At 55.3% G+C, this 27,630-nt stretch overlaps 2 protein-coding genes across 5 annotated transcripts; one reads left to right on the top strand and one right to left on the bottom strand.

Moving 5' to 3' along the window:
* Positions 1 to 273: 273 nt before the first annotated feature.
* On the top strand, positions 274 to 10,505 carry SLC35B2 (solute carrier family 35 member B2). Of its 4 annotated transcripts, XM_074949080.1 has the most exons (4): positions 274 to 335; positions 5,836 to 6,029; positions 6,601 to 6,761; positions 8,305 to 10,505. In XM_074949080.1, the coding sequence occupies exons 1-4, from the start codon at positions 274 to 276 to the stop codon at positions 9,241 to 9,243; spliced, it is 1,356 nt and encodes a 451-aa protein (XP_074805181.1). In that variant the 3' UTR covers positions 9,244 to 10,505. The 4 variants fall into 4 exon arrangements, with proteins under 4 accessions (XP_074805181.1, XP_074805182.1, XP_074805183.1 ...); XM_074949081.1 differs by lacking the exons at positions 274 to 335; positions 5,836 to 6,029 and adding an exon at positions 6,214 to 6,343 and having other exon boundaries at positions 8,305 to 10,503; XM_074949082.1 differs by lacking the exons at positions 274 to 335; positions 5,836 to 6,029 and adding an exon at positions 6,287 to 6,306 and having other exon boundaries at positions 8,305 to 10,503.
* A 3,092-nt stretch (positions 10,506 to 13,597) lies between these two features.
* HSP90AB1 (heat shock protein 90 alpha family class B member 1) lies at positions 13,598 to 23,800 on the bottom strand. The gene is made up of 12 exons (XM_074949092.1): positions 23,653 to 23,800; positions 23,069 to 23,215; positions 22,110 to 22,316; positions 21,584 to 21,743; positions 20,883 to 21,016; positions 19,905 to 20,222; positions 19,054 to 19,219; positions 18,580 to 18,770; positions 18,034 to 18,181; positions 17,188 to 17,456; positions 16,248 to 16,581; positions 13,598 to 15,077 (listed from the first exon to the last, which is right to left on the bottom strand). The coding sequence occupies exons 2-12, from the start codon at positions 23,213 to 23,215 to the stop codon at positions 14,968 to 14,970; spliced, it is 2,184 nt and encodes a 727-aa protein (XP_074805193.1). The 5' UTR covers positions 23,653 to 23,800; the 3' UTR covers positions 13,598 to 14,967.
* Between the last annotated feature and the right edge of the window lie 3,830 nt (positions 23,801 to 27,630).

Below are 27,630 nucleotides of genomic sequence, written 5' to 3'. Positions count from 1 at the left end.
CCCCCTGCTGCCCCCCACTGCCCCCCCGCTGATGCCCCTCGACCCCCACCCGCAGCCCCCTGCTGCCCCGCTCTGCCCCCCAAGCCGTTTCCCCTTCGCTGGCCGAGGCACGGGCTGGGTCACTCCCCCCAGGCTCCTGCCCTCGGGGCCCCTCCCGGCCGCCGGGTGGCGCTGTGGGGAGCGGCGCGGCTGCGCTCTGGGCCGAGCGGCGCGGTCCCTGTCTCTGCTGCCGCCGCCGCACGCCGGACCGGACGCAGCCGCCGCGGGGAGCTCATGGGCGCGCGGGGCGGCCGCGGAGCCGCGCGCACCGGCCCGGCCGGCAGCCTGGGCCGCAGGTGGGGGCGGGGGCTCCGGGGGGAGCTTGGATCCCGCCGGCCGCAGCGCCGGCTCCGCGCCCGGGCCCCGCCGGGGCGGGGGGCAGCGGCTCTGGGGGCCCCTGTGTGGGGAGCGGCCGGCCCCGGCTGGAGCCCCACTGGCCACGGAGCGGAGCCGGTTTGGGGAGGGCTGTGGGGCAGCCGCCTCCTGCAGCGGGGCTCAGCCCGGGGTCGGGGGCAGGCTCCCCGGTGAGGTCCCGATCTGGGCCCGGGCTGGCCCCTGCTGCAGGGCTGGGCGGCTCCAGGGGGCTGGGCAGACCCGAGTCCGTGCTGGAGCGGGGCGCTCCGCCTGGCTGTCACCCTCCCAGCGTGTCCCCGTACGGCAGCCCCTGGGGCGGGAACGGGCCCCGAGCGCTGCTTCCAGCCCCGGCCACAGGTGGGTGGTTGGGCAGCTGCCCGAGGCAGGGCTGGCACTTGTCGAGAGTAACCGGCGACTAGATTAGCCCCTGCGGGCCCTTTCCCTGAGCCACGTCTTGGCCCAAGCCTGAATTGGGGAAGTGGGCAGCCATGCCTTGCTTGTGGTGACATCTCCCTTTGTGGCGTGGTGGGAACAGCGCAGGGCATCTGCCTCTGGCCTGCAGGGTCCTTGTGGCCATGTGTGTCCAGGACGAGGCCTTTATTAGCAGCAGTCCCTAAGGAGGGCTCTGGCTTTGGGGTAGAGCCCCCAGAGGCTGGTGGGATTGAGCCAGTGAAGAGGTTTTTCCCTGGAAGTTGCCTGTGTGTGTGCGCGCGTGGGGGGTAGGTTCCATGCTTTCTAGGGGTGCTCGGTGTCTGCGGGGTCTGGGTCTCACTGGGCAAATTGACCAATGTCTCTAATATGCTGGAGCAGTGATTCTCAGTGAGGGGCCTGGGCCCCCTTGGGAGGCCACCAGCTGGTTTCAGGGAGTCTGCCAAGCAGGGCCGGTCTTAGACTCACTAGGACCCACGACAGAAAGCCAAAGCCCAGGGCCCCAAGCCCTACCACCCGGGGCTAAAGCCAAAGCCTGAGCAGCTTAGCTTCACGGTGTCCCCGGTGGCACGGGGCCCTGGGCAGTCACCCTGCTTGCCACCCCCTAATGCTGGTCTTGGCTTTTATATGCAGAAAACCAGTTGCTGTGGCACAGGTGGGATATGGAGTTTGTATAGCATGTTGGGGGGGCCTCAGAAAGGAAAAGGTTGAGAACCCCTCTGCTGGAGGAAGGAGTAATTCAGGGGATCTCCCTGAGAATGGCTCCTTTGGTGGTATGTGACACCTAGATCAGGACTGGCTGGAACTAGATTTCCCTGGGCTCAGCCGCCAGTCACAGCCCTTAGTTTCCAAGCTTTTCCCTTCTCCTAAGGTGTTCCCTAGAGTCCCCATGGCCTGGCTAGGACTGTCCCAGGCCTGATCACTGCAGAGGGGCAGCTCTTTTCAAAAGAGCTCAGCATGCTCATTCGGGGCCAGATTGTCAAGTGCTCAGCTCCCACTGAGGCACCAGAGTCAGGAGCATATTTTCTGTAGCACTCCGTTCCCACCTTGATGCTCATGGCCTGATTTTCTATAGAGCACTGAGCTCTCTTGGAAAATCTGGCCCTACCAGACAAATCAGAAAAGGCAGAATGCTGGTAACTTGGCACCACCTGTTAGTTCTAGGGGGGAAGCCTAAAACCCACTTAAAACCTTTGAAGCAAGAAATGGTCCCCCCAGATCAGAGTGCCCCCTCACAGGCCAGAGAAGCCCAAGGTCTCCTGGAGCCAGGCCATTCCCTTGTTGACTGAGTGATGTTGACACCCTCTGTTCCACCACCGCAAGAGTGTCGTGCTGGTAATACTCTGCACAGGGAGCTAGATAAGGTCTGCCAAGCTCACCATGGCCCTGAAGGCTGCTGAGGGAGAGACTTGTTGCAGCCCATGCGCCCCCTCACTCCAGGCTCCATGCTGCTGGCAGATCAGGCACTGCCAAGGCCAGTCAGCTGTAGGAATCCAGGGGCTATGGCTCGTCTGTTGAGTGGGATGGGAACTCCCACTGGGCGGATGAAGGTAACCGGTCATGTGATCTCCCACTCCACAAGGAATTGAAGAAAAGTCACTGCAAATAGCACTCACATCTGGTTTGGCCTCTCTAAATAGGCACCAGCAGCTATGTCAGGCATGGGGTGGTCAGGAGTGAGGAGCATGGGTGGAGCTGCATGTGAGGAGCCCAGCATGGGGATAGTAGGAGACTGTGGGTCAGGATTATGGGGCATTGGCTGAGCTGGGGGTGGGGGGAACCCAGGGCTGGAACAGCAGGGTGGGGGCTGCAGGTTGTGACCGAGGAGCAGCAGAGCTGTGTGAGGAGCCCATGGGGCAAGGGGATTTGTTATGTTCTAAGGGTTCCTCTCTCCCCGTCCCTGTGGTCTTAGAGCTGAGCTAGGTTAGGTGGGTTTTACTCTGCACTCCTAGTCCAGGGCCCAAGTACTGAGGTGCCTGAAAGGCTAAGTTAGAAACTCCATCGGGAGGGGAGGGTCAGGGGCTCTGTCCCGCCCTGGCTCTGGGATTGTGCGTCAGAAAGCTGCCCCGTCTCTGGGAAGGGGAACAGTAGCTGAGTTTATCCGCCCAATTTCCTGGCTGCTCTGTGGGCCTGAGCCTATGAAAGCTCCTTTCATGCCTGGTGAGTGCTGCCAAGCTGCGGCTGTGTGGTGCTACCTGTAACACTAGCCACCCTGTTGGAGAGGGGAGGGACCTGGTGTGTGGAATTGTTTGGTGGGGCCTGCTAGCTGCAGGGATAGAGCGAGCCATTGTCCGGCTGCACCCTCCCCTTGGCTGTGGGCCTGGAATACCAGAGCTGTTATTCCTCCCACGGGGGCCTGGATGGGGCCAGGAAGGCATCAGCAGACACCACCCAACAACCAAACCATTTATCACTCGCCCTCTCTGAAATCTCCCCAGTCCTAGGGATTACCAGTGGTGGAGGCTGACCTTAGCTCTCGCCCCAGCTGACCCCTCCTGCTGTCCTCAGCACAGCTGCTGGTCCAGGTATCGGGTGGGAGGGGCACACCATGTCTGCTAGCCCTGACCCCAATCCCGCAGTTCAATCTAGTTTAAATCTGACCTCAATGAAGCAGGGGGCACTTCTCCTGTTGGCCCCGCTCCAGTGCCCACGGTACCAGGGCCACTGTGATCAATGAGGATTTAATTTTGAATGAGGACAGTTCAGACAAATCAGGTGGGGGTGTGTATGTACTTTCACCCCATGTCTACGGTTGGGCCCAGGGGTTAAATTACAAGAACCCCGTGTGTGTGTGTGTCCCTTGCTGCAGGAGATGCTAATGAGGGGAGCAGAGGTGGGATTTCTGTGGGATGGTGCTAAGTCAGTGATGCCCTCAGTGTCACTAGCGAGAACCCAGCCTGCACAGAAATGTTCTCAGGGCCCTCTTCCTTAAGGAAACCAGGGTTATCGAACTGTCCCCCTGCTGTCAGCACCCAGCTGTTGCAGCTTGTGCTAATGCATGTGAACCAGACAGCCCCAGAGAGGAGCAGTGGTTTGAACTTCTCTCTGGGTTGAGAGTTTCTGTGTTGTTAGTCACATGAGGAAGGGAATTTTCTGTGCAAATTGTGGTGTCTATCTTGACAAGGTCCTTAGAGTTTGGGAAGTGGGTTCTAGCCCAAATAAATTTGTTAAGTCTCTAAGGTGCCACAAGGACTCCTCATTGTTTTTCCCAAGGCTGTTTGGGGAAGGGAAATGCCACACAGGTCTTTCTCCTAGAGGGAAGGGAGGGGTTGTAGGTGGTGGGATGTCAAAGGCAACTTTCTTTCCTGTCTTTCCTCTAGGCTGCTAAGGGTTAAATTTATATCCATGATCCCCATAGCCCTGATACTGCAGTGTCCTCTAAGGAGGCTCCCTAGGGGACCCGTCAATGCACTTCTGTTATAATGAACACTTTACCCTTCTCTGGCCCCTTCCATGAGAGGACCTTGCAGCAGTTGAGACATTAATTCAGGCTTGCAGCCCCTGAGGGAAGAGACTATCATCATCCCTGTTTTACAACCAGGGAAACTGAGGCGTGAGCCGGGGAAGGGACTTGCCCAAGGCCATAGATTGAGTCAGCAATTGCCAGGAATAGAACCCAGGAGTCCTGACCCTCCAGTGCCCTGATCTCACTTAGTAGGCGGCTCTGACCCAGTCTAATTGCCATGGGCAGATGTGTATATAGAAAGTCATCGTTTTGGGGATGCAGCGACCCCAGCATCCGCTGACCCAGATCCCCACCTTCCATGCAGGCCTTGTTCCTGTTCTTGTAATGTAATGCTGTCCCAGGATATTAGTTAGAGGTGAGGGCAATACTGGGCCTATCCTGTTGGGGGGAGAACCCCAGTCGGTCCGTGTGGACCCCTACTGTGTTAATGGTGGCAGATTAGTGGCTAAGCCAGTGTTGTGTGAATGCTGGATACTCCCAAGGAGGGTGGTGTTAAAATCCCCACCCCAGATGCCTATGGGAAAGTTCCTGAGCTCAGATGCCCAGACGCTCTCTCTGGCGTTGAGGATGAGCCTTGGTGATTTCAGCTCTAGTGAATGGCCTTGCACATTCTAAGCTATGTGTGTCCGGTCACCACTCTCCCCTTTTCCCCTGAGAGCCCCAGAAGTTCTTCCCCCCCCAGTCCGACCTCCACCTGCTGCAGCAGGATGTGTGAGGGGAACTCCCAGCTGGGCCCTCCCCTGAGCCACAGCTGTTGTTTGCTTTACAGGAAGGTGCTGAAACAGGAGCTGCTGCTTCCATTTCCTGGCTTCCCCCTCTCCCCCCCAATAAAAGATTGGCTGAAGATGAAACACCTGCCAGTGAGAGCCCCAAAGAGGAAAAGTATTTGGAGCTAGTGTGTGTCTAAAGCCATGTCACTAGCACCATCCCAGACACTCCGAGAGCCTGAATGTTCAGAGGTGCAAACACCCTGGCTCCTAAAACCTGAGCAAACAACATTCCTTTCTCTTGTGCCCTTGACCTCCAAGCGCCCTGCACACTGGAATTGCTTCACCTGCCCCAAAACGTCGCCCTGGTGGTGGACGCAACAACTGTTTGGCAGTCTCACAGCAACACCGGATGAGAAGGGAGGAAGACTCTTGTGCCCAGCTGAAACTGGGGAGGCTGAATGGAATTTAGCCAGGACACATTTAAACTGAGAAGTTTCCCGTGTTCCCTGGTGACTTACACCAATGTTCCATTTGGGGTGAACTTTGATCACAGTGTCCCGTGTTGAAGGTGCACATGGGTAACTCCCAAAGCAGGGGAAGGGGATCTTGCACTCCCAGCTTGCTGCTGACGTGGTGACTTGGAAGGTGGTAGGAATCCTCGCAAAGCCATAGGAAAGTGCTGATCTCTGTGTTCGTTGGTGTGCTGAATGGCTCCTGAGCTGTGGGGGGTGGGGAAATCTGCCACAGGCCGCATGTGCTGTGGCACATCCCTGGTGTTTTTGGCTGGGCCAGTGGCCCCCCCTGCAGCTCCCCGCCCAGATTGCCATCTCTTGGCAGATTGTGCCTGGCTGTCGTGCTGACTGCTGTCCCCACCATGGCTGCCAGTGACTTCGCATCAGCTGCCCTACAGGACTCGTGGGGGGACTTCTGGCTCTTCCGTTTCTTCCTCAATGCTGCGGGCTATGCGAGCATCATGGTACCGGGGTTTCTGCTCATCCAGTACTTCAAGAGAAAAAATTACCTGGAGACAGGTAAGAGGGGGCCAATGCACCTCAATTCCAACCTCTGTCCCCCTGGGCTCGCCTCAGACCTCCGCCAATGCACCTCAGTTCCAAACCCCAGCTCCTCTACCTCTCTGTTGTTCCAGGCCTGAGCCCCTTGCAGAGCTCTCTCGCTGCTTCAGTGCCAGCTAAGGGCTACCCGGAGATGGCTAAACTCATCTAGCTCATCTGCATGGCTTTATCTCAACTGTGGCTGTTTCCTGTTAGATATTCTGGAATCTGTTAGAGGCAACCAACATAGAGCACTGTGGGTAATATGCAGAGCCCCTCAGATCTGCAAATGGGTGAGCTCTTGGCTCTGGGCACCTGCCTACTGTCTGTTCTCAGCTGGGAAGGGCCCTGTTGGCAAAGGAGGATTGGGAGTGTGTGAGCAAGCCAATTGAAGGTGCTTTATAGATACAGCCCACAGAAGGCCCCAGGCTCTACCTTGCCACTGCCCAGACAGGTTGGTGGGTGGGTTAGCACTGGCAGAGGGGGGTGGGAGGGAAGAAAGTCTTCCTCCTGAGTTAACGTGACCTCCCTGGTTCTCTCAACCTTCCAGGCCGTGGCATTTGCTTCCCCATCATCAAGTCATGCGTCTTTGGCAGTGAGGCCAAGTCCACACACCCAGATGATGTCTCCCTGGCAGCCCGGAATGAGACCATGGAGTCCTCAACGGCCCAGCAGGTCCTCAAGCTGCTCTTCTGTGCTGCTGGCCTCCAGGTAGAGCCCCGACGTGTTCATGGCCATCCTGCCGTGGGGCGGAGATGGAGCTATGACCTGGCACAGGTTGCCAGTTGGTGGCCTCAAGAGACTGAGTCCCAGCATCCAGTGTTCTCATGGAGTTTTGCCTGGCAGCATTGCATGCTGGGACACGGAGTCTCTGTGGGGCACTCCTTTTTTGTGTGATCCAGCCTGGTTGCCAGTGTGGCCCTTTGGGTGTCTTGGAGAACCATTCAGCCAGTGTCGGGTGGGTTGGAAGTTATTGTCTATCTGCTCTCCGCATACCTGGATGGGTGAGCTGCTGCCATTTAGAAGTGGTTTTTGAATGCTGTTTGGCCCCCAGCACTGTGCTTCATGCATCAGAGCACTACACAGTTTAACCCGTGTTCTCACCTCTGGGGCTGGAATGTCCTAAGCTCAGGTTCTGCCCACAGGTAGATTTTATTAGGAAACTGAAAAAAATCTCTCTGGTGTTTGAGTTCAGCTGAGGTGAATAGGAAACTGTGATCCTGCTTCTTTGAGTCACAGCTACGGGAAAAATGTCCGAAATGCCGCCTGAACAATGAGAGGAGGAACTGCCTTGAGGTGAAGGCACTGGATGGGGACTCAGGAGATCAACGTTCAGTTCCTGGTTCTGTCACAGACTCGCTGTGTGATTTAGGGCAAGTCACTTTATCTCTCTGTATGTCAGTTTCCTAGCGGTACAGTGGGAGGTAGGAGAATAACTCCATTATGTCTGTGAGGAGCTCCGATACTGTGGCAGCAGGGCCATGTAAGTACATCGATGGACAGATGATAGCTGTCATGGAGGGCAGTTTCCTCTGCTGGGTTTGCAATAAGAATTGGTTTTTATTTAAGAAATGACCTAGGAAGGTAAATGCAAAAACCTGTGTTAATACACCACCGAGGCTGCAGAGTTAAAGAGCAGGAACTGCAGCGTGAAGGTTCCACTGGCATCAGGATCTTGGGCACGTCTTGGCCATGTTGTCTATTCCTGTTTTTCTGGTTAAACGGGCAGCTTAATACAGAACTGTTTATCTTGTGAAGTGTATCCCATAAAGTGTACAAGGGCAGAGTTAATGCGACAGCTGGGATGCTTGCTTTGTCACTTCCTGGGTTGTTTGAGTTTGTGGCTGTGCACTCCAGAGCCAGAACAGGTTTTTCATTGGGTATTTATAGCCTTAACTGTAGGGGGAGCTGCCCTTGGGTGGAGAGTGCTCTCCAGATCTGTGCGTAATGAAATGCTGCCCATTGATCCCTCTGCACAGAGCTGGGCAGGAGCCAGGCTGACTTCTCCCCTGGCTCTCTGGTGGGGGCAGTGGGAGTGAGGATGAAGTAGCTGGGCAGGCTGGTTCACTGCTGACATGATGGTGGCGGCAGGCACCATCTCCTTGCTGGGTGCATTGGGTATGCAGTGGGGGGGCCTGGTCCCTGCTGGGTGCAAATGGAGAGATGCTCAGACAGGCCTGTTCCTCCCTGCATGTGGTGGCTGCAGGCTGCCATCCCTACTCCTCACTCACCCTCTGCTCTTTGTGCCTTGCAGGCTTCCTACCTGACGTGGGGTGTCCTCCAGGAGCGTGTCATGACCCGGACGTATGGGGCCACTGAGACCAATCCTGGCGAGAAGTTCAAAGACTCCCAGTTCCTGGTCTTCATGAACCGGATCCTGGCCTTCACCGTAGCAGGCCTGTATTGTGCCCTGACCAAGCAGCCGCGCCACGGTGCCCCCATGTACAAGTATTCTTTTGCCTCACTCTCCAATATCCTCAGCAGCTGGTGCCAATACGAGGCACTCAAGTACATCAGCTTCCCTACCCAGGTGCTGGCCAAGGCCTCCAAGGTGATCCCAGTCATGCTGATGGGCAAGCTGGTGTCGCGCAAGAGCTACGAGTACTGGGAGTACCTAACGGCGGTGCTTATCTCGGTGGGGGTCAGCATGTTCCTGCTCTCCAGCGCCCCCGACAAGCACCTCTCCACCGTCACCACCTTCTCAGGTGTGGTCCTCCTGGCTGGCTACATAGTCTTCGACAGCTTCACCTCCAACTGGCAGGACGCCCTCTTCACCTACAAGATGTCCCCGGTGCAGATGATGTTTGGGGTGAACATCTTCTCCTGCCTCTTCACGATGGGCTCGCTGCTGGAGCAGGGCGCCCTGCTGGAATCAGCCCGCTTCATGGCCCGCCACTCCGAGTTCGCGGTCCACGCCGTGCTGCTGTCCATCTGCTCCGCCTTTGGCCAGCTCTTCATCTTCTACACCATCAATCAGTTCGGGGCGGCCGTCTTCACCATCATCATGACGCTGCGCCAAGCTTTTGCCATTCTGCTCTCCTGCCTCATCTACGGGCACGCCATCACCGTGGTGGGTGGGCTGGGCGTGGCCGTGGTCTTTATGGCTCTCTTCCTGCGTGTCTATGCCCGCAGCCGCATGAAGAAGCGTAGCAAGAAGCTGCCCACCAGCGAGGTCCCAGTGCAGAAGGTTTAGGGGCCATGGTACAGACTGTGCCCTCCTCTCCCACTGCAGGGCACTTGCTTTATTTCTCTTCTCTTCATGAACCTACTGAGGAGTGGGGGAGAAACAATGACTCCCTTTGCCAACTGCTTTTCCTGGACAAGGAGCTGGAGTGGGCTTGGAGGAAGCGAGGTGCTTTCCGGGCCTCCAGCGCACCTTTCTCCTGTTGCCTTAATAGGTCTGAGTATTTCAATTCCCTGAGATGGCCCCAGGAAGGGAGCAGGGGCAGGTCTAGTTCCCAGGAGTGCAGGGGGGTTAACTCCTGCCCTAGCTCCATCTGGTACTTGGGGCTTCTCTTTAAGATTATTTATGAACAAGGGAGCTTTATTCCCTGGCACTTTCTTGTCTCCAGCTTCACTCCCCATTTCTTTCCTCATTACAGAGCCGATACCAGGCAAGAAAACACTATCATTTTTCTTTACAAATATGTATGATTGGGAGGGAAGCTCCAGTCTCAGCCTGCCCCAGCAGCAGGTGGTGTAGGGAGTGAGGCAGGAGTGCTGGCTGGACGCGGGGGGAGCTCCCAGCTACGTCAATCCCAGCCTTTCCAACAGGAGGCGCTGTAGGGAATGGGGCAGGAGCGTGGAGCCTCCCTAGCCACATCCCATTCCAGGGCTGGTAAAAGAGCTGCTGTATAACAGTCTGGATTTGTGGCAGGTCAGTGCACTACGCTGTCCCCGCTGGGAGCCTTCTCCGTTTCTGTTTCCTGGCCCGGCCCTTACGCTGTGATGCACGCAGGCTCCCTTCTGTTTGCATTTTGTGCTGCTTTTCCTTTCTCGTTTACGTTTACTCTTGTCATGAGTTTGAACTAGAACGCCCAGGATCCCTTGAGGGCGCTTTCTGCTCTCTGGCTTTGGGAATTTGGAATTGGCTCCTACCATTTAGAAAAGCACAAAGATCCCCTTCCTGAAATATCCCTCCTTGTTTCTCCTTTTCCTGCAAGCAGGAGGTGCCAGCACCAGCCCACTCAGCAGCCTGGCGAGGGCTATATGATATGCAGCGGTCCCAGAGACAGGACAAAGCCCAGCCAGGTTCCTTTTCCCTGCACGGGGCTGCTCTCAATCCTGGGTGCAGGGAGCCACTTGCCCTGGCTACACCTCGGGAACCCGGATTTGACGCAGTAACTGTTTTGTCTCTAAACAGACCGGGCCCCCATCTGCTAGGGGAATGGTTTGGGTACTTTTAAAATGCAACTTGGTCTCTTTTTATTTTATTAAATTAAAAAGCTGCTGCAAACGGTGTCCCGGGGTGGAATGTTGGGGTCTGAACGCACAGGGGGGAGGGCACCACTCCCGGGCGCACTCTGGCTGGGGACTTGGATGCTGTTGTGGCTGAGAGGCGGGCACAGACTGTCTCACCACCTCCCCCTGGGGAGGCCGGGTAGCATTATTAGCCCCAGGGCATCGCCTCAGGTCACCCACGAATGGTGGGGTGGACCTTGGTACTGAACCTAGACTAGTCTAGGGCCTTACCCATAGGGCCATCCTCCCTCCGTTGTAGGCAGAGCTGGGTTCGGGGCTTTGGGCTTGCACTGTGTTCCAACCTGAGCCACTGCTCACTGTCCCTGTTTGTGTGGCTGGTGCAGGGATTCTGTGGGATGGGAGGGCAGCTGTTAGCTCTCTGTGCCCTGAGTCTGGCTGCATGAATGTCTTGTTCTTGGGCAGTATGCTCTGGTCAGCCCTGGCCTCTTCTAGCTCTGCCTTCCACAGCTGGGTAGGGGCCACTCGAAGCCCTGCTGAGCGCCTGCCACCCAGAGTCTCTATTGTTGTAACAGTCTGTAAGGGAGTAAAGCCTTCATGGAGCTGTGTTCTGTGCCAAACCCCAGCTTCAGACCCTCCACCCTAGAGGAGGAAGATGTGGGGAGCAGTTAGTCAGGAGCCAGCAGAATGGGAAGCTGTTTGAAGAAGAGCCAGGGAAGAGCCTCTCTGCTAGGCTAACACTGTTCCATAAAGTGCTCAGATGACTGTGTTCACTTGTGGTTGCCTGCTCTCAGAAAGGATTAAGCAGCCAGAGAGGCTGGCGGTCAGAGCTGGGTGACAAGAATACTCAGAGACTGGGCGAGACTTCCACGGCAGGAGAGACTGAAAAACACAGGGCTCTTTTATTGGAGAGATGAAAAGCGAGGACATGAGTGGTCTATAGAAGGTAGGTTGGGCATTGCTCTTCAGCCTTTGTCAAAATACCAATATGACACTGAAAGGTGCCAAATTCAAACCGGATAAAAGGAGACACTCAGGTAGTAACTGGGGAACTCACTGCCACAATATTCTGCAGTGGCAAAGAGCATAGCAGAATTCAGAAAAGCAGCAGGCATTTGTATGGATAACAAGAACTGCCCCATTCAGACTGGTGGTTAAAAATAGAAAGGTTATAACCCCCCCTGCTTCAGAGCATATGCCAGCCACTGCCTGTGGGCATGTTGTCCTTTCTGGTTTCTTTACCTTTTCCACTGAAGCATCTAGCACTGCCCATTGTCAGAGACAGGAATCCAGTGTGAGAATGCCCCTGTTCCTTAAGGTACAACTGCCTTCTCCCTCTCAGCCATCTCTGCCATAGTGCAGTCATGCAAACTAGAGCATGTTGCCTGCCTGGGCGAGAGCAGCCACTTTAGACATGACACCTCTCGGTGGGGGCCACTTTAGTGTGGCTTTAGGCTACCAATCCCTGTCCCCAGCTCAGTGCCCCTTCCTAGGCATGGGGAAACTGCAGGGCAGTGGCAAGCTGGGTTGGTGAGTCACTGACAAGAGGTATTGTAGAAGAAGGGAGGAATTAGGCACAGGGGTGATTTTCCCCCAGTTTGCCCACTTTGACTCACCCTTTTCACTCCCTCCACTTTGCCCCTGGAAAAAGGGGGGGAGGGGATTACAAGTTGATGTTTTGTTGAGAGGGAAGTGACATTTGTTTTTGGAATGGATCCTTTTTTTGCATGTGAAAATATTTTGTGTTTGAAGAACATGGGCCCGCCCCCCCCAAACAACTGTTGGGCCAGGACTGCTGTTCAGCAAAAGCTCCCTGAACGTCTGAGTGTGCGCCACTATAAAAGTGGAGGACTACAACTCCCAGCATGCAATGCAGCCCACCAGCCCCAGGGCTATACTCTAGGGCACAGGCCCTGTTGCATGCTGGGAGCTGTAGGCTCTGCTCCTTTGTGTTGAAGATGGAGCTTGCTCCATTTTGTGCAAGTATCGCACAGGCTGTGGCTTCTGGCAAGTAACCAACTAAGCACTTGGCTCAGGTGCCCCCTTGCCAAGCCTTGTGGACAGAGTTGCTGGGGGCTGCAGCTGGGGTAGGTATAAGTGTACTGGGCACTGAGGACCATGGAGGTGGCTGGTGGTGCTACCTCTTCCTCTGACAAAACCTTGTAAAGCTCCCGCTAAGCCCTCAGAAACCTGCAGGCAGCTGTGGCCAACCCCAGCCATGTACCCAAACTCCATATAGCTTCTAGACCTGATAGAGTTCTTCCACCTGTGAGCTAGTCACTGCTCCCCCACTTCCACACTAGAGGGAGCAAGCGGAAGACAGGTGCCTATAGCCCTACTATACCTACAGCCCAGAAGCAAATGGTGGGAGGCTCCTGCTGAGCAGAGGCAGGTGCTGGAGCTGCAGGATGTAGGGCCTGCTAGATGGTAGGATATAGAGAGCAAACCACCACAGAAAGTGGAGGGTAGGTAACCACCAGCCCCTAGCCCGGCTTTTACTCCCAGTCCCCTACTGCTAAAACTCCTACCCCTCCTGTTGAGGGTAGGGCTGGACTCTTCCCCAGACTCCACCCCACTCAGCACACCAGGCAAACCTTAGATCCGTTAGCCCATCACAGCTGCCCTCTGACCACCAGCAGCCCTGAGGGCCAGAGCGTAAGAAAGATCCAGCAGCTACTAGCACCCTCCCCCAAGCTGTGGGTCCCAGCTCTCAGCCTGCCCCACAAGGAGGAAGCGGCAGCCGAGCAAGCAACAGGGTTTACAGGGAGAGAACCCCCAGAAGACAACCGACAGGAACTACTTCACCCAGGAGTGTGCTGGCTCCAGCACTGGGCCTTGGCTGTGACAGGAACAGGGTGCCACTTAGTGGCAAGGTTGAGTCCTACACCTCTTCCACCCCCTTGGAGAGAAGCACAGGGACACTCCCGACCCAGGAGCAGCTCTCCAGCCTGCCACATGGCCTAGGGGGAAGGGTGAACTCATCCCACACTGGCTCCATTAGGCCTCCTGCTGACAGCAGCAAGTCAAGTCAGAGCTGGCACTTCCTCCACACATGTTCCAGGACTAAGATCATCAGAGCTGAGAAGGTAGCCCAGGAGAACACAGAAGCAACTCTTCCACTGTGTAGATTTTAGACTGCCCAGGCAAGGAAAGCAGCTGCTAGCTTAACCAGTAGATACTCAACCGCCACCTTGGAGGATCCAGGTCAGCCCAGGAAGAAAGCCCCTGAATTCTAGCTCTAAGGACATTCCTGGTTGTGCAAACTGGAATGGGATCTTAAGAAAGCTCCTGGGGAGAGCAGGCTGAGGACACAGGTTGCTGCCCAGAGACTTTGGGGCAGTGTAGATTAGTTCTGTTGTTGAGACAAGATTTACACAAATCGCAGCAGAGGCAGGACTCCTACTGGCCTTGACTCTGCCTTAGCCTTCCACAGCATTTGCACATGTGCAGCTGCCCCCTGCTGAAAAAGGCAGAGGTGAGCTAACCCAGCTCCTCAGGAAGCCACTGTCAAAGTGAGGTAGGTGCCTTCCACGTGGGAGCGGGAGGGTAAGCAACAGAGCAAGTGGCTAGGAGCTGCAGCCTCAAACCCTGCCTTCCCTTTGAAGAGACACACCCAGTTCCCAGCACTTGGTACACAGCCTGAAGTTTAGCAAGTGCTACCCTAGCAGCCAGATACACATGTGCCAAGCAGGTGCAATAGCATCACAAGCTCCAGCCTCAGCTCCTGCTCCAGGGCCTTTCATTAAACTGACCCCAAGGGCAAGGGCTACAAGCGCTTGGGACTGCAACTGGTCTGAGCAGTTCTCCGAGAGAGAGCAGAGCCGAGCACAGCAGCATTTTGAATGCAGCACTCAGCCTCCACAGAGTACTGCTCTCCACAACTGGTGCTGCAATGGCCCCAGACTCCCCCCCCCACCTGCCAGCACAACCCAGACCTCTCCTGGGCACCACCCCAGTTGGAAATACTGGGGCCCAGTCTCCCCACACTGTGTAGAGCTGGCACAGACAAGGCAGCCGCTCTGTGTAAACCGCATTCTCTATTTGATACTTTAATTTCAGTAGAACAAAAAACCAAACGGCCGACAAAATACAACATCCTACCCTAGGATGCAGGCAGCAGCCAGGGGGTTGGGTATTGGGCTCCCTGCTGTGCTTGGGGGGGAAGGGGCAGGGACCCTCAAGCTCAGTGCTCACCCCAGCTGGGGCAGGGTGGGTGCTTGGTGCCCAGGAGCAGCACAAGACCCCCCCCATGGGGGAAAATCAGAACCCATCAGCACAACCTGCCACCCCAAGCAGCTGGTTCAACACAAGCAGAAAGACAGATGGACCAGACAGGGCTGGGACCCTGCAACCCTACCCCCTACTGACAGGGGGAAACAAGTGGGGAAACACAACACTAGGGGAGCCGAGGAGTCAGTAGCAGTTGTAGAGGCCAGGCCCTGCCCCTTCCAAGCAGAGATGATGCAGGGAGCTAAGATTGGAGAGGGAATGGCCCCCTTTAGTCCACCTCCTCCATGCGGGATGCATCTTCCTCTCCCTCTAGTGGGGGGATCTCGTCAGGGACAGCAACGCTGGGCTCCTCTGCAATCACCTCATCCTCATCGATACCTGGGGAGGGAGGAAGATGTGCAGGCTGGTTACTTTGAGGGCCACCCCCAGGATCACACACAGCACTGCAGAGCAAGGGGACCTCCAGAGAGGATGGGCAGCCACAAGAGCAACATGGTCTGAGTGGAGGAACAGGCCCCTACTTTTCAGCAAAAGGGCAGTAAGCCAAGAGTGCAGCTAGGCCAGGGCCCTCTCCTGGAGGACTGGGCAAAACATTTCCAGCCCATCGAGTTGCAGCAGAAAACCAGCTTTCCATCAATGCTCTTTGTGCATGCCAAAGCATGTCTGCTTTCCCTGGAAAATGCACACTGCCTGTCAATAAGCCACAGCCTGAAAACCACCTTTCAGTTCAGAGATGCTGCCGCGGTGCCTCCTGCTCCCATTCTCCTCCATGGGCCAAACTCGCCAAGGGATTACATTCCCCATGATGCACCACAGCAGCTAATGGGAGAGTGGTGCATTGTGGGAGATGTAGAGAGTCCCACAGAGACAAATGGAGGCATGACATACAAACTACAAACTCCAAGAGGCCCTGGTGGCAGCATTGCTGAATCAGAAGTTACCATGGAACGTTTTGGGTTTTCAATTTCTTGCTGAAGAGTCAGTTTTCCACTTGAAAAAAAAGCCCATTTTCAAACCAGTTTTCCACTCACATGCTGCCAACACCTCCCACTGGCCTTCCACACGCTGGCTAATGCACAGGCCCTACCATGATTAGGTTGCATGCCACTCTAGCTTGCACATTTTACACTCTCCTGTCATGACTTAAAACTAGGATATGCTTCATGCCAGAAAACAGTGCCTCCCGCTGGCTGTTGCCTCCACTGCACTTCCTGTGTGAGCCAGGTCAGGAAAGCTTGCCTTGGGACCACTCCTTCCATAAACTGAGGAAAGGATAAGCCAGGACTGAGGGGTCAGAGCTCCTTCTAGTGGCCAGCATGAGTGTCCTTGGAGCAGGATAAGAGTTATTACCACCAAGGAGGCCTGCTCTGTGCTGAAGCCAAAGACAAGCTCAACTGGCTAACATGCCCCTGACTTCTAGCTTTCAGGATAAGCCACCATGAACAGGTCTCTGGATCCCAGACATTGAAGAGCTGGAAAAAGCTCCTTCTCCAGTGTCTACCATCAAATGCCAAATCTTTGTGGTTCCCAGTCACCTGGGGCACTTACCCAAGCCGAGCTTGATCATCCTGTAGATGCGGTTGGAGTGGGTCTGGGGATCTTCCAGGGAGAAGCCAGAGGAGAGCAGGGCTGTCTCAAAGAGCAGCACCACCAGGTCCTTGACAGCTTTGTCGTTCTTATCAGCCTCGGCCTTCTGGCGCAGGGTCTCCACGATGGGGTGGTCAGGGTTGATCTCCAGGTGCTTCTTGGCCATCATGTAGCCCATTGTGGAGTTGTCCCGCAGCGCTTGGGCCTTCATGATACGCTCCATGTTGGCCGTCCAGCCATAGGTGCTGGTGACGATGCAGCACGGCGATGAGACCAGCCGATTCGAGATGGTCACCTGCAGAGGCACCCCAGGGTTAACAGGCCAGAGAAAAAACAGCAGGGTCTAGGGCCTCTGACTGGGTCTGGTCACAGCAGATGCAGGGACTCCAGCCCTTACGTCATGCTCAGCCGGAGACACCCACAAATGGCCTAGGAGCCACAGGCAGTGGAGACCTGGCTGCAGGGAAGGGCACAGATGCTCTCCACAGCACAGCATCTTCCCTCTGGCTTGGCCACATCATCACCACCACATCCCGAGGACAGACAGCCCCGAAGCAAATAGGGATCTGTAAGCCAGCTTCAGGAACACAGCCTGGAACAGCTCCAGCAGTTCAGCCAACCCCTTGGTACCCAGTACACATTCCCAAAGCACTACCCCTACAATCAAAGTTTTGGGTCAGTGCCCCTCACCTGCAGCCCAGAAGCTTAGAGCAAGATGCTGCAGTGCATGCTGGGACCTGCAGTCTCCTTCAGCTGATCCTCTGCTGGAGACAAGGGAGGCCAGAGGCCATGCACTGAGCCAGGGTCCAATCCTTGTCTGCATTCAGTGGGGCCCCACTCTCCTTCTCCACTGAGCCAGGACTTGGCCCTGGGCTGGGATCCTCACCCCACCCCCAGTTACCTTCTCAACCTTCTTATCCAGGATCTCCTTCATGAGCTTGCAGAGGTTCTCAAACTTCGCTTTGCTTTCCTCCATCTTCTTCTTCTCATCCTCATCCTCGGGCAGCTCCAGCCCCTCCTTGGTGACTGACACCAGGCTCTTGCCATCAAACTCCTTGAGCTGTTGCACGCAGTATTCGTCAATGGGCTCCGTCATGTACACCACCTCAAAGCCACGCTTCCGCACACGCTCCACAAAGGCGGAGTTAGCCACCTGCTCCTTGCTCTCACCTGTGCTGGGGGAAACAAGAGGTCACCAGGGCTCGGAGCTGGCTACGCTCTGGGGTCTCTGGCAGTCCCTTGGCAGGGACCGGCTAGACTTCGGCTGAGACATGGCCCCTGCAAGGCTGATGTTGAAGACCTATTACAAGGGTCTACTGGCCCCACAGTACCAGGGATAGGGCCTGGCCATTCCCTTAGAGAAATGAGACCACACAACTTGCATACCCACCTCCCAGCCAATGATCCCAAAGCACCTGATTAACAAGAGCCTCTCTCTAGGAAGTAAAGTTTCTGGGGAGGAGGCTCCCCCTTTCCATACAAGCCCACCTGCCGGGGGAACTCCCCATGTCACACCAGCGACCAGAGGAGCCAGGCAGTAACTCAGCAGAAGAGTCCATTCTGGAGTGACAGGAGGGGCCTGCACAGGAATCTAACCCTCTTGGTGTTGCATTAGCTACACCAAATCTAGCAGGCTGAGGAGATCCCCATTCTGAGGGACAGTCTCTGCCTGGGGGGCGGAGTCAGGAAACATGCCTGGGTGATGGGGGAGGAGGGAGGTTTGGCCCCCCCGGCCAGCAGCCCTCACCTGTGATGTAGTAGATGCTTTTCTGAGTCTCCTTCATGCGGGACACGTACTCAGAGAGGGAGGCTACCTCGTCACCAGACTGCGACGTGTGGTAGCGCAGCAGCTCCGACAGGCGCTTCCGGTTGGTTGAGTCCTCGTGGATCCCGAGCTGGGGGCAGAGGAGGTGATTTATATGCAGGCTCCAGGAAGTGGCTCACTAACACTCTCCTGCCCTCAAGAGCTAGGAAATCTAGCCCCTCCCTGCAAATACCCCACCCACACCCAAGGGCTGAGGTTGGGGGCAGATGCAGTTAGGCAGGCATTTCCATTCAAGCACCCTGGGGCACACCCGCCCTTCTTGGTTGCTAAGACGACAGATTGTTTGGCCCCTCCGCTCCAGAGCCCTGCCAGGAAGAGCAGGTTTGAGCCTTGAGCCCAACCCAGAGAAGTCACCATCTTGGAACAGATCACAGACTAGTTCTGGATCCTCAAGTGCCTGCCTGTGGAGCATGTTGAGGCAGAGCAGCGTCCCCTTTGCCCCCAGGTGCTGGGCTGGCTGGCTCTCACCTTGAGGTTCTTGGAGAAGGCTTCATAGAATTTCTTGTAGCTTTCCTTGTCCTCTGTCAGCTCCGAGAAGAGCTCCAGGCACTTCTTGACAATGTTCTTGCGGATAACCTTGAGGATCTTGCTCTGCTGCAGCATCTCCCGGGAGATGTTCAAAGGCAGGTCCTCAGAGTCCACCACACCCCGGATGAAATCTGAGGGGAGGAAAGAAGCCAAGGACCAGGGAGGGGGATTAGAACAGTCAGGCTAAGAACTCCATACACCCATCCCCCATGCACGAGAACAGAAGTGCCAAGCAGGAAGCCCAAGCTCCAGGCTGTGTCAGGAGACCTGAACCTCTGCATCTCTCCCAGCAGTGCCGCAAGGCTGAATGATGTACTGGGGCGGTGCAATGGGGAGGAAGCAACTAACATAGCTGGGAGGATACTAGAAGCCGGGGAGCTGTTTAGAGTGGGGTGCTACACAGAGGGCTCTTACTCAGGTACTCTGGGATGAGCTCGTCACAGCTGTCCATAATGAAGACACGCCTCACATACAGCTTAATGTTGTTCTTCTTCTTCTTGTTCTCAAAGAGGTCAAAGGGGGCACGACGCGGGATGAAGAGCAGAGCTCGGAACTCCAGCTGCCCCTCCACAGAGAAATGCTGCAGGTTGGGAGACATGGGGGGTCAGATGAACAGAGCTCCCAGGACTTCATTCCTCTAACCCTCCCCTGGGGAGAGCCCTTCCCTTTGGCCCGGCTGCAGGAGCACCCAAAGGGCCTTGGGTAGGGGGACTGAATGGCTACCTTAGAGCAAACTGCACAATGCATCAGACAGACAGGTGGGACAGCAAGTCTCCCAGCACCCTGACTCTGCACTCCCCTTCTTCCCCACTGTGCCAACATCTCCGCCTCCAGCAAATGCTGGGCAGGATCTAAGGCCCCCAAAGCAGCAGCTCCTATCCCCATTTGCTCATGCCAGAGAGTGGCAGCCAGGGCCTCAGGAGAACCCTGCACACAGGGATGAAGCAGCGGATTGGGAGTGAGGGTCACCCTGATCAAAGGGCCAGCAAACCTGCACCACACCCACGTGGGAGGCTCCATGCCCAGGAACAGCAATGACAAGTCAAACGGGCTCAGCCCAGCTATTTGCTTCCCCGAGAGGGGAACCAGCTGCAGTTCAGTCACTTCTCACTGGGTCTAAAGGAGCATTTTGGGGCCCCCAGCTTCCTATACTAGAGCCCACCCCTGTGATGAAGAAATGTGGACCTGTGCACTAATCCATCTTGCTTTGAGGTAAAGAGAACCTTGGCCTCTACCAGTGTGCCCAGCCCGGCCTCTACACTCACCTTGACAGCCAGGTGGTCCTCCCAGTCATTGGTGAGGCTCTTGTAGAACTCTCCATACTCTTCCTGGGTGATGTCATCAGGATTGCGGGTCCAGATGGGCTTGGTCTTGTTCAGCTCCTCCTGGTCGATGTATTTCTCCTTGATCTTCTTGGTCTTCTTCTTCTTGCCCTTACCACCCTCTTCTTCCTCCTCATCTGAGCCCACGTCCTCGATCTTGGGCTTCTCCTCATCCTTGGGGGCTGTGTCCTCATCCTCCTTCTCCCCCTTCTCTTCCTCTGCCTCATCGTCACTGATTTCCTTTTCCCGCTCCTTCTCCAGCTGTAGGGAGAGGAGCAAAAGAGGGTCATGGCCAAGGCACCTACCTTACTCAGGGCCTCCTATGCACAAGAGAGAAAGGGCAGCGACAGACAGTTGCCCCAAGAGAGATGGAAGTTTCAGTCTGGTGGGTTCCATGCAAAGGCTAAACATTGCAGTGATGCGCTGCAGGTAAAGCACTGGTTCAAATTTCTCACATTTGCTTTCCAGTGGCTGGGCCAACAAAGAGGATAAAGAATCTATGGCTACTACCAGCTGGTGAGACCCCCCATTGCTCTTGCAATAGAGGACAATGTAGGTGAAGACAGAGTGCTGGGGTCCAACCTCAGTCCCTCGCCTGGCAGTTTAGGCAATGGCCCAAGGTGCCAGCACAGATTTAGGGATGCGATACACCCTTTCGGTGATTCCCCACCCCCTAGCAGCAGTGAACTAATTCCTACCCTTGTACCATTCTGCTGGCCAACTCCTGCAGCAGCAGGATGAATGCACAGCCCTTGCCTCCAGACCCTGGTAAAGCCCATCACGGTCTCTTACACGCACACCTGTGTGCAGCTTGGGAAGACTCAAGGTGGAATGTACCATCCTCTCCCCATTCTCAGCTTGGGCTTCCCCCCATGCTCCATCTGGCCTTCCCATGGGTCCCATCATCTCTCACATACGTACATAAAGGGTGATGGGATAGCCGATGAACTGGGAGTGCTTCTTCACCACCTCCTTGACCCGCCGCTCCTCAAGGTACTCTGTCTGATCCTCCTTCAAGTACAGGATCACCTTGGTGCCACGCCCAATGGGCTCACCTATGACATCGGAGAGAGACAGTGGCATTACTGGCTACAGGTACTAGATAGAGCTCACTCTGCAGATCTTGTGTCAATGCCAGGTGCTGCCCACAGCTAAACTAAAGGGAGGATCATCACAGTGTTTCTAATAGGAACCAAGATCAGACACCCCATCCATAAGCAGGGAGGGAAGATCCACAGCTACCACTGGCCTTGCACCAGGCTTAGACCATGGATTTGGTTAGCAGTGAGGGGCGCTTTCTCCCCCAGCTTTCTCCACAGATTAGACCTGGGACCTAACCCAAGCTGACTGGTCACTTAGGCTTCACACATGACCCCATGAGCCTGGACCCTCTCCCCCACTGATTCAAGCTTCCCCACCAGGTGGCAGCTACAGACTACAACACCTTATCCAGCCATACCATCTTGTCACCAGCCACCTCAAACCCCTTTGGGGGCCCCATGGCAGACAGGGTGGGAGGGGGGTGACTAACTTCACACAGATCCCTCTCTCTGGGACCCCTTGGCATACAGAGAGGAGGAAAGTGGCTAATTCCCTGCAGACCCCATTACCACAGTCCGCACCATGATCGGCTTTGACAGTGAAGGAGCCCCCAGCTGATGACTCCCAGGCATACTGCTCATCATCATTGTGCTTGGAAATGACCACGACCTTCTCAGCCACCAGGTAGGCAGAGTAGAAGCCCACGCCAAACTGCCCAATCATGGAGATATCAGCACCCGCCTGCAAGGGGAAGGAGAATGGGTGAGAAAAGCAAGACACCAGAGACAGGTAATGTCTGAGACGCAACCAGGTGTGTCCCAATAGCAGGGAACTGGGCCAACACACAGAGATAAAGCCACAAATACAGACAGGGATAGGGCAGGGCACAGTCACCTCCTCTCTGTGCAGGAGGGACCAGGGGAACACATGGACAAGCCAAAAGCACTGCGGGCTGCTCCCTGGGAGGACACAGGCCCAGAAAAGGGTCATCTCTTAGCCAAGTACTGAGTGTTGAAGTTGCAAGGCTCTACAAAGGACATGAGCCCAGTAGCTGGCAGGCCCACAAGGGGTCCAAGCGCTCTAGAGCCGAGGCTGAAGGCCACTCACCTGCAGGGCTTCCATGAAGGCTTTGGTACCAGATTTGGCAATGGTGCCCAGGTTGTTGATGAGGTCGGCCTTTGTCATGCCGATACCTGTGTCCACCAAGGTAAGGGTGCGGTCCCGGGGGTTAGGGATGATGTCAATTTTTAGCTCCTTGCCACTGTCCAGCTTTGAGGGATCTGTCAGGCTCTCATAACGGATCTTGTCCAGGGCCTGGGGGAAGACAGAGACCATTAGCAAGGCACACCCACCATTCACCTACTCCATGGATCCTGTACTCTCCCTGCTCTGGGTAGGAAGGCCCATGGTCTCTCGAGATAGCATCACCAAGACACAGATCTGCCACAAAAGCTCTGGCTTCACTCAAACCCCTCCAGAGGGCAAAACAAGAGGCCCTTCTTGAGAGAGGCACCACGGCTACCCCATCAGAGCAGCATGCAGGGCAGAGAGACAGGCTCATTCACCCACCACATGCACAGAACAGAGAATGCCTGGAAACAAACAGGAGACACCAAATGCCAACTCCATGCCAGCTCCTTGAACAGCAGAAATGAAACTAGGGGATAGGGGCCACTGCCGGCAGGGCTGCACCACCGCGTTCTGCTCATGCCAGGACCTACGGGCATACTGAATTACTACTCCAGCGAGAGGGTGCGAGGGGAGAAGAGGTAGATTATTTGAGGCTCTCCAACCCTTTCCTAAGGGCAGGTGACCACCAGCCCATCTGGCATTAACCAGCCCCCTCATTGGCCATCTTAGGACAAAGGCAGGGAGACAGACCCCCCCTTAGGGATGGATCCTCTAGGACAGGGCCGAGGCACCTTACAAGGCACTTTCATCACTAGCCAGGCTCCTTTAAGGGCATCAGCAGGTAGGGGAAAATCAATGGTTGCCCTAGTAACAGGGGCGGGCAGTGCCCGCTGTACCCAGCGGCAGCACTGCAGAGCCCCGCCCCGCAGGCTCACATCGGAGGCGTTGGAGATGATCTCCCGCAGGAAGATCTCCTTGTTGGAGTAGAAGGTGTTGATGATCAGGGACATGAGCTGGGCGATCTCTGCCTGGAAGGCGAAGGTCTCCACTTCCTCCTCCCCATGCTGCACTCCTTCAGGCATCTGCAAAACAAGCCCCGGGCTCAGAGCACAAGTCTGGCGCCCCCCACCCCGCCCGCCTCCCGCGGGCCTGCTCCCCGGCGCGGGCTGGGCACCCGCCGGGGCGGCACGGGAGAGGCGGAGCCGCCGCCTGCTGGGCGACCAGGGCCCCGCTCCCCACCCCAGGCCGGCGGGGCCAGGCCGCGTCCACGGCCCAGCCAGGCCCGGCGGGGCCTCCAGCCCTAGAGGCGGGGGCCGAGCGCTCCCGCAGCCGAACCCACCGGGCCCCCGCCCCGAGGGGCCCCGCTCAACATGGCAGCGCCCAGCGGAGCCACGTGCGCCCCCCGCTCCCACCCCGGCGCCCCCCGCCCGGGGCGCGGCGCCCCCCGCCCCGCCCGGGGCCGAGCCCCGCCGGCCGGCCCGCCCGCGCCGGGCTAGGCCAGGCCCCCGGCCGCCCTTACCGCGATGTGTGGCGGGAGATCGGGCAGAAGCGGGCTCGGACCCTGGTGCGGGGACTGCGGCGCGGCCGGGAGAGAGAGAAACCGGGGCCGCCTCCGCCCGCCCTATATAGGGGCTGAGCCCGGCCCGGCCCCCGTCTCCCTCCGCCTTAAAAGGGCCGGGCTGGCTCTGCAAGACCGGGGATTGCTGTGGGTTCTGGTATTTTGTCTCCCTGCAGCAGCTCTTTTCCCGCCAGACACATATGCCCCGATTCCCCCTCTCACCCCAATACCCGGGAAGCTCCTTATATCCCCTACCCTGTCACCCCAGTACTTGTAAGTCTGCCTGGTAGTCCAACTTCTGACACCCCAATTTCCCACTCACCCCACTATCCAGGAATTCCTGTGCCCTATCCCCCTAATGCCTCAAATCTCTCAAGGGATTCTTCCTGGCACCCCACCCCCCCTGCTCCCCTCGGTTCTTGGGGGCCAATTCCCTTGTAACTCAAAACCCTAGGAACCCCTTAACACATCAGCAACTCCACTCCAAGTACCATCCCCTGTGTTTCCCTGGCTTCCACCATCTCTTCTCATACCGCTGCGTCCCCTCTTCTGCTTCCGCCCATGGTCCCAACCTCCCTGACCTGTAATTTTCAAGAAGACTAGAAAAAAGTTGACTGCCAACATTTAAGAAGGGTAAACTGAATGACCGGTGTGTAGACAAGGCCTCAGTCCCACATGACATTTTGATTAAAAAAATGTAGCACTGTCACCCCAGTACTTGTCAAAAACCAAAGTGACCCATATTAAATGGATTAAAAAATGATTAACTAACGGATTGCAAAGAGTAATTGTAAATGGAGAAGGATGTTTAGAAATTGGAAAGTGTTCAGCAGAAAGCGACAAGAATGATTCAAGGTCTTGAAAGCATGCCTGAAAGTGAGAGAACTTGCTCACGGTCTACATTCAAGTACCTACATGGGGAAGAGATTCCTGATAGTAGCTGCCTCTTGAATCTCGCAGGAAAAGTCATAACAAGATCCAGTGGTTGGAGCTGAAGCTCAATGAAGTCAAATTCAGACTAGCAATGAGGTACAAATTTTGAACAGTGAGGGTAATTAACCATTGGGAGGAAAAAACTTACCTAGAAATGTGGAGGATTCTCCATCACCTGCAGTTTTTACAGGCAGACTGTCTGTCTGTCTAGAAGGTATATTCTAGCTCAACCAGAAGTGAGGGACTTGCTGGAGGGATCAGTAGGTGAGGTTCTAATGCCTGTGTTACAAAGGAGGTCAGAGGAGATGACCACAGTGGTCCTTTCTGGCCTTAAAATCTATGAAGCTTTGGAGGCGCCTACTGAGCTTGCTCCATGGACTCCCACCTGGCACCTGTGAAATCCTGGAGCACTTGTCCCAAAAGAGCTTGGATGGACCCCACTAGAAGAATGTCCCATGTTCTCTCCCTCCCCTGCCCTTTGCAGCTCTCAGGACAAGTTTCACTACGTGATGAGTTCCATGGGCTAGAGAAAGGCACAGAGTTACACCACGGATCAAATTGCCCCATCATGTTTTGGGGTGGGAGCTGGTACACTCCCTGCTTGTGTTGAGGGGTAGTACATAGGCCTCTGCACAGTTTTTGCCTTGCGGTAATCGTATTGGCTTAGAAACCAACAGAGTTAAATCAGTGCAACCCTGCTAGTGTGGACACAGTTATGACAGTAGAAGCAGCATAACAAGCCTTCTTGGGGTGCAAATGCCCTTGGCTGCTTCACTGAAGGGCCTTATGGTCAGGTGTGCAAGCTCACAGTTATGTGTGGAAAGCAGGTGGGTATTATCTTCTTGCTCCCCTGGTGAGAAGCAGTTCAATTATCCAGCAGGGGCTGGCGCGAGGTGGGGGGCAGATTTCAAATGGGGGAAGCCCTGGGAAATGCCTATTGCTCTCAGCACCTCAGTTTCTAGACGCTGCCTTGGGGACCATCTACGCATGGGCTTTTGCACCGATATAAGTAACTACATCAATGTAGCTACACCAGGGCAAATCTCTCATGTAGATGCATTTAAACCACTGTAATTCATGCTCAAACTGGGGCCTGGTCTACACTAAAACGTTAGGTTGCCCCAGGTATGTTGCTTAGGAGGGTGAAAAATCCATCTCCCTGAGCGACTTAGTTAAGCCAACCTAACCCCCAGTGTAGACAGGGCCAGAATTCTTCCATCACCCTAGCTACCGCCTCTTGGGGACGTGGGTTTTCCATACTGATGGGAGAACCCCGCTGTAGCGTTTCAAGGATAGCTGAGCCCTGGTTCACTATAATCTGGTAATTTGCCATGTCAAACAAAACTGGTTTAAATGCATCTACATTAGGGGTTTCTATTGTAGTGACTAAATCATTTTTAGTTGACCTGTGGGCTGATCTACTCTCTATTTTTACACTAATTTAACTAAATCAGCAGAAAGATCTTTATACCAGTAAATCATTTATATTGGAATAAATAGTATCTTCACAACGGTATTCATTTTTATAATGGTTTAATACTAGAGGGTTACAGCAATAATTATTAAACTAGTTACGTGACCCCGGAGCATGCCCAAATAAATGTGTTAGTCTCCTTGGTGCCACAAGGACTCCTCGTTGTTTTTACTGACACAGACTAACACGGCGACCACTCTGAAACCTGACAGCAATTTAACTACACTTGATTTTCTTCTGGAGGTGTCAGCTCAGATAGACGTTCGTGTGATAGCTTTGACCAGTCTAATGCTCTAACAATAGAAGCACAGCCCCGGTGGCACAGAGGGTGGGACAGGGTAGCTGCCCCAAGTACAATCCTGTCCAGGACTCTTGGTACTTAACTCAGGGGGCTAACCCACCCCACTGCCCATGCCATAACAGCAGTTCTGTTTTTAGGCTGCTAGCTTCATCAAAGCTAGCGCACGTACGGTCCCCTGGGCTGGAAATTACACCCCCAGTTCAAAGTGTAGACGTACCCCTAGTTAAATTGGTATAAAAACGGAGTTTCAGTGGAGCCCTGGGACAAGTTTGCTAACATAGGCAAGCCCCTAGCTTCACTCAGTAGGAGCGGATTACAGAAAGACCAACAGTTGAGGGTTAGTTTGTAAAACAGGAGCACCTGTCAAAGCCTCAGAAATCCCACAAGCATCTGCAGTTAGCTTGTGTGTTAATTTTATTTTAAACATACTTTTGGTTCTGGAGCCAGTGTTTGGACTTGACAGGATTAACTTTTTCTCATTGGTGAACAATGATTTTCTGACACTCTCTGCTTAATTCAACAGTTTGTAGAATAGCCTCTGCTATTCCGGCCCTGGGCTCTCCCCAGCTCTGCCAGTGCCCCTCACCCCTGGCCTGCAGCCCCCCGCTTCCTGCTATCCCAGCCTGGGCCTCCCTACTCCCAATTCTGCCGATACCCCTCACTCCTGACTCTCAGCTGCCATGATGTTCCAGTTCTGGTCCTCCTAAAACAAGATTACTATTTAAATTCAATATCATGTGGGCCAAGGGAAAAGCAGGAATAAAACCACCACCAGGCTAGAATGGGAGCATTTTACACTCATTCTGAGAGTGCCGGAGTGTAAATGAGGAGGGTGATGGAGAGTTAGGCCCTTCGTTAGTGTGATAAAGTATTTAGGTGCTGCTGAGGGGTAAACAAAGCACAGAACCCTGAGGTGTTGGTCAGGGGTAAATACACCCACCACGATGGGGCTGTGCAATATGCTTGGCCTAAACAGACCGTTGGGGCTAGGTGCTCGGAGCTGGACGCCCCCCAGCCATTTGTCATTCGTGTCCCATGCCGGTGGCAAGCTGCTTTGCAGCACAGCGCCACCTCTGCTACCTCCTAGCCTTCCTGCTGACTTCTGGGCGGGGACAGAGGCTCCCTGGGACTCCCAGCCTCCGCCCCTACTGCAGCCCGCAGTGTGGGGCCCACAAGGGTTTCCGACTTAATTCAAGAGGAAATGAGCAGGCGCAGGCGGTGAAGGCCACTA

This window comes from Natator depressus, chromosome 3 (assembly GCF_965152275.1).
Source record: "Natator depressus isolate rNatDep1 chromosome 3, rNatDep2.hap1, whole genome shotgun sequence".
Classification (NCBI taxonomy): domain Eukaryota; kingdom Metazoa; phylum Chordata; order Testudines; family Cheloniidae; genus Natator; species Natator depressus.
This window is presented reverse-complemented; position numbering and strand designations above follow the sequence as displayed.